This window comes from Verticillium dahliae, genomic scaffold (genome assembly GCF_000150675.1).
Source record: "Verticillium dahliae VdLs.17 supercont1.1 genomic scaffold, whole genome shotgun sequence".
NCBI lineage: Eukaryota > Fungi > Ascomycota > Sordariomycetes > Glomerellales > Plectosphaerellaceae > Verticillium > Verticillium dahliae.
Window position 1 is genome coordinate 1,557,585 of NW_009276921.1, and position 8,401 is coordinate 1,565,985.

Genomic DNA, 8,401 nt, shown 5'->3' on the forward strand with positions numbered 1-8,401 from the left:
TTCTTCTGACGTGGGGGTCCGTCCCGTTGCCTTGGCAGCTGACAACAGCTGGGCTGTAAGATACTCTTGCAGGCTCTGGCATCAGGGGATGAACACTCTTGCAGATACTGCTGCATCAACGGGATGGATATTCATCATGATCAACATAACACGGCAGCACATCCAGAGCCCCATCACCCTCCCAGCTCCTCAACCCGCGGCCCCCTCAAGTGCAGCCGCGCCGCGCCCCGAATCTCCCTGAGCCGGTTGCTCTGCGCCACAACGTCCCTGTCAAAGATGAACCACCACCGCTCGAAGAACGTCTGGCCGATCTCCCAGCCGGTGGCGTCGTACGGGTCGCCGCCCCAGATGCGCACGCCCTCGGCCTCGTCCTCGAGGTCGTAGGCGAACTGGATGGGCGCCAGCGCGTCGCGCGCCCCGGGCGGCCGCAGCGCCTCGGGCATGTTGAAGATGCTGATGATGCGGTCGCGCACCGACGGCCACGGCAAAAAGTCGAGCATCGGGTGGTGCGGCAGCTGCCGCTGGGTCGGCGTCGGGCGGAAGTTGGGCGGCAGCAGCGCCGCTGGCGTGCCGCCGCCCTTGTTGAAGGGCGAGTTGGACGTCGGCGACCAGAGTTCCGTGGCGCAGCCGAGGCGGTCCGCTATGCTGAGGAAGGCGCGGAGGAGCGTCAGGTCGGCCATGGGGAGCAGGTAGCGGTCGGTGAAGTCGTCGACGGGGACCGGCGGCGCAAAGGGCTCGCCGGGTGACGGTGCAGCCGGGGTGCCGAGATGGGAGCGGTTGATGGAGGACATGGCGGTGCTGTTGGCTATCAAGTTGGAGGAGAGGCTCGACGAGGAGCCGGGCGGGGAGGAAGACGAAGGGGTGGAGAGGGAGTCCCACATGATCGTCTCAAAAGACGCGCATGGGAATGTCTCGGCGAGCGTCGAAACGGAGGTAGGCTCGAGAGATACCGCGTTCCATGGCATGTCCAGGCCAAGATCCAGGCCAGACGTCAGCAGAAGGTCGTTGGGTGAAACACTGGTCCGAGGCGCATCCGGAGGGGACACTGATGAAAGGGATCCATCTGGATGGGACGAAGAGGCTGGTGGCTGGATACCATCGACAGCGGAAAGGTCATCTTGCTGCTTCGTGTCCTTGCTTTTGGTCCTTGCCTCTCGTTTTCGTTCGCCTGAAATTTCGTGTAAGTCACAGGTCAGTCACCCTTGGGATAGGGCCTCTCCCCAAACAAGCATGGCCGGGTCGGCATGGCAAACTCACGGTATCGCCGCTGTGCCAGCACATTGAGCACCCTCTTTCTCTCGGCCGCATCCTCGTCAATATCAGGCACGTCGAGCACGGGTGGCGCTTTCTGCACCCTCTGCCGCGTCTTGGGGCGGTTGTACGTCGCATTGCTGCTCTGAGCTACACTATCCACACCCGTCGACCCCATGGTACGTCCAGATACCCGGAGATGCTGCCCGTGTTCTTCGCTGCGCTTTGTCTTGGCAACAGTTTCAGGTGTGTGATTGGGTATCGCGGGTTATGCTGCCATGCGAGTATAACAGCCAAGCATGTTGAGAGTTGAGGCATCAGAGAAGAGGCCGCGCCTTATTTAAAGGCCGTCGCCCTCGCCCCGGGCCATAGCGAGATGGAGGGTCCGGCGCCCGGTGCCTGGTGCTGTCAGCTCAGGGTGGGGCGTCGGAAGTGTGGCACAGCATGTCGCCTTAACATAACGGATAACGAGTGACCTTCTTGCAGGCAACATTTCCTCTAACTTTCAGGTATCTTCTTAACATTTGTTCGAAGCCTATCGCTCTCTTCATCGCGTTGCGGCTCCTCCTTCGTACTGCATTCACTCCAACATTTCTTCTCAGCTGGAGGGCTACTTTCGTCTCAAGTTGAGCGGCTAGCCTTATCTCTGGTCGTCGTCGCTCATGGGTTAGGGGGGCTGTCACTGGTGTAGAAATCACCAGTCCACCTGAGGTACCTCCCTTACCTTACTAGATAGTCATCTAGAAGACGCGAACGGTATGCGGCGTAGACCAATGCTACGCCACGCCAAGTGCCGACTCTTTTTCGCGAAACCAAGTCTGATGATAGCACAAACGCAAATATCAACCAAACTCAAATCATGTGGTATTGCCAGTCTTAGGCTCGTCGGATATCATGTGAACAAGCCCTGATTTAGGATCGAGTGAAATATGAAAACCCAAACTCCAAAGCGATTTCTCCTGAGAAAACACACCCAACACCACGCAATGTCACCTCACACCAGAGACGCTCCCCCTCCGATCTCCCCGCCGTACTCCATCTCCATCTCAGCAAGCATGCCTTCGACTTCGGCGTCCGTGAAAGCCTGCCTCTGCTGCTCACCCTCCCCCGCAATCTCAGCGACGACCCAGGCCTTGAACTTGCCCAGCAGTGTCTCGTCGTCTGCCGCCGTCCTCACGGCTCCCATGACCTCGCGCGCCTTGGCCCTGAGAGCCTCATCCCGTGGAAAGTCTCGCCCGGCCGCCGCTTCTGAGTGCACGAACCCAACTAGAGAGTCCTCTAGTTCGCGCGCGCAGAAAATGGTACCAGGCCGCGCGTGACGCGTGTCAAAGGTCGCAAAAAAGGCGTCCGCCACAGCTTGGTCGCGAGTGCCTTGGCCGGTCGATGACGGGCTCGTCCCAGCGAGGGTCGTGCCCGTGCTGAAGGGTGTCGAGAAATCAATCTTGGGGTTGAAGGGGCAGCTCGATGCCGCGGCCTCGGCCATTGTGCGGCTAGGGACCACGTCTTGGTTCGGTTCAAGGGGCGAGGCCGCCGCCAGCAGGCCGGCATCACGCTTGAAGCGCTGAAGCCACTCGGCGTTGTCCGCGGGCGTCTGGTTCCACGGGTCGTCGCTGACAACAGGTCAGTACACTGGGCGGACTGTCAAGGATCGGGTATGCGGGAGGCGTGTTACTCACTCATCGTACATGATCCACCGCGCCTGGTGCTGTAGCTCCTGATCTGAGGGCACGTGCTGGTTCGGATTGTTCGGCGACGTTGTTTGTGTGACGAATCGCCTCAGCTCACGCGCCAGCCTTCGGAATCGATTCGAGTCGTTCATGCAAGTCGCTCCGCCCATGTGCTTCGATCGCGGCGGCGAGGACGCAAGCTGCTGCTGTAGGCCGAGCACAGTCTGTGCGGGCTCGCTGGCATTGGGCACCAGAGAATCCTGCGTCTGAGAGAAGCTGCCTCCGGGCGGATGGCGCTCGCGGAAGGCATTGAGCCAGACGAGGCTATCGGCGGCCGTCTGGTTCCAGCCGTCGTCGAAGTCGTATATGATGATGCGAGCCCGGCGCTGCAGGTCTTCATCGGTCGGCTCGATGCCCAACACCCGCTGGTCCTCCATGTACTCGCTTAGAGACGTCTCCAAGCGGCTGTAGATGTGGATTGTGGAATCGATCTTGGTCATGTCCGTGGACCGGAAGTAGGCATTCTTGATGTCCTCCGTCCGCGGCAGGTGGGCTCGCTGCCGGAAGTTGGCGAGCCAACCTGTCGATGAGTTGATGAACCGAACAAGCCAGTTGGCGATGAAATCCGACGGCGTGGTTGATGCCTCCTCGATGCGTCCGACGATGCAGCACGCCTCGACCTGTAGCTCGTCGTCGATGGGGGTTAATCCGAGTAACGTCCTGTTCGAAACAAAGTCCCTGAGCTGCTTCTCAAGAGGACAGGCCTCGAACAAGTTGTCCTTGCCGTTAATCTTTAAGATTGAAAGCCTGTTCTCAATTGCCGAACGGAGAGGTCCAAACTGCGCCTGGCGTGCGACCTCTGGAGACGACATGAAGAGGTCCCTGAGCCAGGAGAAGTTCGAGTCGATGCCCTGTAGCGATAACACTTCGCTGGCGAAAATGATTCTGCATGCTTCGAGCAACATCTCGTCGTCGTTGGGCAGGGCCCCCGTCTTGTCCTCGTGATTCATCATGAAGAAAGCGAGCTCCATCTTGATGAGTTCGTAGGCACTCCTTGGTGACTCGGGCGGCGAGCCACCCGCTACGTAGGGAAATGGCGTGTTCCGTTCATGGTCAATAAGATCTGTTGCACAAGAAAAAAAAAAGTTTCAAAAGTTAGACGCTGCAAGCTGGTCTACGGGATATCGAAGGGGTCTCATACAAGGCGGGATCGAGTTCTCGACCATGTCGAGGACGGGTGCGTCAAAACCCCAATCACCCTTCCAGTCAGCCATGGTGTTACCCGTTTTGAAGTGCTCGGCGAGATGGTCTACACGAATGGACCAGTTATCCATTATGATGCCACAGAAACCGCACCGTGACCTGATCTCCGGCGTCGCCACCTTCCACGTCTTCATGCACCAGTCCATGAACTTGACGTTGTGTACGAGTCTCAAGTGTTGGTTGAGGTGGTCCTTCCGGTAAAAGGTGCGCTCTTCAATTGATCGCTCCTGGCACGTCGTGTGGTTGTGGCTCTCAATGTGCTCGTTATCCGGGTCGACCTCGCCACAGTAGACGCAGCTGACCTGGTTGGTTGCCGGATTGAGGGCGCGTGGTCCCTTGGGTGCGCATACCCATCGCTCGAGAGACAGGTGTAGCGACTTTTCATGCCTTTGCCAGTCGTGCTTTGTCCGGAACGTCTCGGTACAGAATGTACACTGGAAAGTCTTGAACGGCGCCGCCAGATTCGTCTTGTCGTCAGGACCACGCTGAGGGGCGGCGCGCCTCCTACGGCGTCGACGACCGCGGATCTGCATGGAGCTGAAGGAGCCGAAGGAGCCTCGGGAGGCATGCGAATAAGCAGAGGCAAAAGATCCGCCGCTGGAAGTGCCAACACTGCTCGTCGAGGAATAGTCGACAAGAGAACGGCCCGAGCCGTCGTCAGTGAAGGCAAAGCTGTGAGGGCTGTTCAAGCCCGAAGACATTTCCGAATTGGACGCCACGGCCCTGGCAATGGCTGTCACGGAGGCCGGTTCGTTATCAGGCGGGGAGTCGACCCAACGTTCGAGGGGGTTCTTGTTGGCGATGCTCTTGTCGAAGGCCGGTGTGCCGGGCCGCCGGGGGATATCGACAGCTCCGGCATACAGGGTGTGCGTGGCCGGGGATGTTGACCTCGGTGGTTGGATCTTGCCGCGGCGACGGGCATTGGCGAGCCAGTTTGTGATCTGCGTCTTGTTGAGCCCGGTCTGACGCTGAAGCATCTCCTTCTCTTCGTCGCTGGGGTACGGATGACGGTTGTGACCAGAAAGCCACGTCTTCAGAATTTTGACCGATTCTCGCGAGAAACGAGCACCAATCTTAGGGGGAGGACTGTTCTTGTTTGGCACAGCAGCACCCGCAGCGGCGGCGGCCGCCGTGTTCTCCTGAACAGGCGGCACAGTGGAAGGAGGCGCCATCTCCAGAGGCGCGGAGGACAGTGAGGCCTTCAGCAGACCCTGAGAGGAAGGGATGTCTCTGTCATTGGTGACCACGGGGTCCTCGGAGAGATCGTTGGACCAGTTGTTCGCCGGCACTGACGGTGCGAAGCTGCAAGGGCACCAGAGAGCAACGCAGGAGGTGCAGAAGCCCTTGTACTCACCCTCGCGGATCCTCTTGCACTCGAGGCCGCTGCGGGAGCATGACGTGCATGGCACGGCAGGTTTGTACCAAAAGAAGTCTGGCAAGGGGTTAGGGAGCTGATAAGGCTCGGGGGCGGGACCTGCGGAGAAGTCCATCGGGAAGGCGGAGGCGGAGGCGGAGGCGGCGGGAGCAGACCCCAGAGGTGCGTCTTGGCCTTCCTGGCCCGCCTCGGAAAAGTGTTGGAGGGCCCAGAAGCTGAAGTCATCATCGTCGACATTGGCCAACATGAGATCAATGTCTTGGTCAGCGATGTTGTTGGGGATGTGCTCTAAGGGGGAAGGAGGCAGAGGGCCGGTGTGGTCGAGCAGCATGCCGACGTTGTCACCAGCCTTGTCCCAGTCGACGAATTCGTCCATGTCGATTTGTACTCTGCTGCTTGTACTCCTCGTGTACTTGGAAGGGCGGATGTCAAATCTGCCTAGGTTGACAGGAAAGGCGCGCGTCCACGAAGGGTGACTAAAACCAAAGGACGAGGTGCGCCAGGGACCATGCAGGGTCGGGATGTCGTTGTGGTCTGGGTCAAGGGCGTCGTCAGATGTCAATGCTGACAACCTCGATGACCGATGAGGATGCGTGAAGCATGCGTGGGACAAGCGAGGAGGAGCAGAAGGAGAAGGAGAAGGAGAAGCAGAAGGATGGTGATGGTGATGGTGATGAGAGAAGAAAAGGGAGGTGCGGGAATCGAGATGGGGAAGGAAAGAGTCACACAGTCCTCGCAGTTGCTTTATTCAAACGAGCAACACCCCCTCGTTCACTCTGCTCAGACAGATGAGAGGATGAGATAGTACGGACCAGAAAGCGGCCAGCGTTCGCTCCGGTTCCCGGTGGTTCGGAGCCATTCCCTTCGAGACCAAGGGCAGCCCAAAAGCAAAAGCTGCTGTAGCGGAAGGACTAGTGCGTCTGCTCGCCAGCCGGACCTGCACGTCGCATGGAGCGCAATTGACATGCGCGCGCCCTTCATGTCAAAAAATTATGGGGCCATGTCGAAATCGAAAGAGGCGCCCCTCCCTTCTCCCTTCTCCCGCCGTCCCATGTGACGGTGCATCTCTGGTGCGTCAGCGAACTGTGCCGAGTCCCTGGGGGCTTCCCTTCTGCTTCCAGGTGTGTCCAGGTGTGTCGCGTGTGGCCGAAGGGTCGGTGTGAGACAGTATAGCTGACTAGCGGCGCGTACGGTATATAGAACCCCGTCCCAATAGGCGGCTTGCTCACTCAACTGACGTCCCAAATGCGCGTGACGTCCCCTCATTGTGCTTACGGAGGAGAGAGCATGGCTTTGCTGTGCTGTCTGCTGTGCTTTCTCTGGTGATATGGCGAATCCGCCTCGCACATCTCATGGTCCAGACTCTCGTCGAGAGAGAGAAAGCCGTCTCCGTTCTCTGTCATGCGGCAAAACACAGGACCCCGGGCTGACGGTGACTTGCGCTGTGAAGCCACGGCCGCCAAAATCATGCAGGTGCCGACGTGTCATCATTCACAGCTGCACTTGCCATCCGTCGTGATTGATCGGGACACAGGTGCCTGGCCTCGGCTCTCCTCATGCTTGCCAGATAGCAGACGGAAATGCTCAATTGCGCTCTACTCGCCCCTTGCGCCGATGCTGAGCGTCTCAAGGCGGCCATTTGCGGTTCATTCGGAGGCTATTCGCTCGAGGCAGCCGAAGTCGGAACGTTTACATGTTTCGGGTGGACTCTTCTGCTGACCCTATCCTCCCAAGTCTTACATCAACCTTGTGGTAACAAGGTCCGCCAAGGCCGCGCTGCCGGCCCCCCCAAAAGAATATATACGGGGATCGCCAAGCCGGAAACCCCCCAGCAAATCAAATGTAGAAGAGAAGACCGCTCCGAACAAGTCGTAACGAACACCAAATATGAAAGAGACGAGACCCTGGATTCCAGCCGCGCCAGTACGCCAACCTCTGGTGCCCGGCCCCCCCGGCCATGCCCAGCGAACCTCAGTGTCCCAGTACCGGCAACCCGGTCTCGAAATTATGGAAGCAGCTGCGTGTCGGTGGGCGCTGCCCTGTACCTTGCATCAGCCTTTTCAAACAGCTCAAGAGGCTGATAGAATAGCCGCATGTGTTTCGCCTGGTCCAGGCTTCACTGGCTCGAGGGCCGACCTCCTCTGCTGACCCGACTTGAGATAACAGTTGCCTTCGGCGTTTGCGTTGATGGCCTCCTCCTTGGACGTCCAAGCGGGAATGAAGCTGACAGCTGTGCACGTCGCGTTGACACTGTCAGAATCGGACTCGAAGGTCCCCTTGATGTATTTGGTGTACGAAGCACAAGCGTCCATGCATCGGTCAAAGTCAGGCACAGCGAGCGCCAGAAGGGGAGCATAAGGCGGCGCATTGGAGTTGCAGAACATGGTGAAGGTCACCTTGTCAGAGACTGTTCCACGAGCGTCAGCACTTTTGTCGCCAGGTTCATTTTGAGGAGGACAGGAGCCATACAGTGAGTTGTGTAATCTGTTCCTGACGTCGCGTCTTTTTCGTCCGAGCAGCCGTGGGTAATGGCAGAGAAGCTCGTCTCCGTCGGCACAGCTTCAGACACGGTCACGGTCGTCGTTGCCGGCCCTGCGGCAGCTGCTTCGGCAGACAGCGCGTTCAACTTCTCCTTCGCATCGTTGGCACGGTTCGTCTGGACACCTGTCCCTACGGCAAGTCCAATGACGGCAGCGGACAAGGCGGCAATGATGATGGACAAGATGAGGACGAGGATGGTGCAGCCGCAAAAGGTCCTTTTCGCTTTCGGACTCGTCACTTGTGAGTGGTTATCGCCAACGGGCGATGATGTGTATCCGGGATGAAGTGTTGCCGGCTCGGGTTG

General features: G+C 58.7%; 3 protein-coding genes across 3 annotated transcripts in view; all 3 read right to left on the reverse strand.

Moving 5' to 3' along the window:
• Window positions 1–173: 173 nt before the first annotated feature.
• Window positions 174–1,429, reverse strand: VDAG_00464 (uncharacterized protein; the record flags this gene model as incomplete). Its single annotated transcript, XM_009651841.1, has 2 exons — window positions 174–1,168; window positions 1,258–1,429. The coding sequence occupies 2 exons, from the start codon at window positions 1,427–1,429 to the stop codon at window positions 174–176; spliced, it is 1,167 nt and encodes a 388-aa protein (XP_009650136.1).
• Window positions 1,430–2,245: 816 nt separating this feature from the next.
• VDAG_00465 (uncharacterized protein) lies at window positions 2,246–5,932 on the reverse strand (the record flags this gene model as incomplete). The annotated part of the gene is made up of 3 exons (XM_009651842.1): window positions 2,246–2,861; window positions 2,928–4,041; window positions 4,120–5,932. 3 exons carry the CDS (start codon window positions 5,930–5,932, stop codon window positions 2,246–2,248), a joined length of 3,543 nt encoding a protein of 1,180 aa, XP_009650137.1.
• A 1,693-nt stretch (window positions 5,933–7,625) lies between these two features.
• VDAG_00466 (uncharacterized protein) overlaps window positions 7,626–8,401 on the reverse strand; it is a gene marked incomplete at both ends in the record, with an annotated part of 989 nt that continues 213 nt past the window's right edge. The window contains 2 exons of the mRNA XM_009651843.1: window positions 7,626–7,963; window positions 8,026–8,327. Coding sequence (XP_009650138.1) covers window positions 7,626–7,963; window positions 8,026–8,327 — 640 coding nt within the window. The remainder of the gene's footprint in view (window positions 7,964–8,025; window positions 8,328–8,401) is intronic.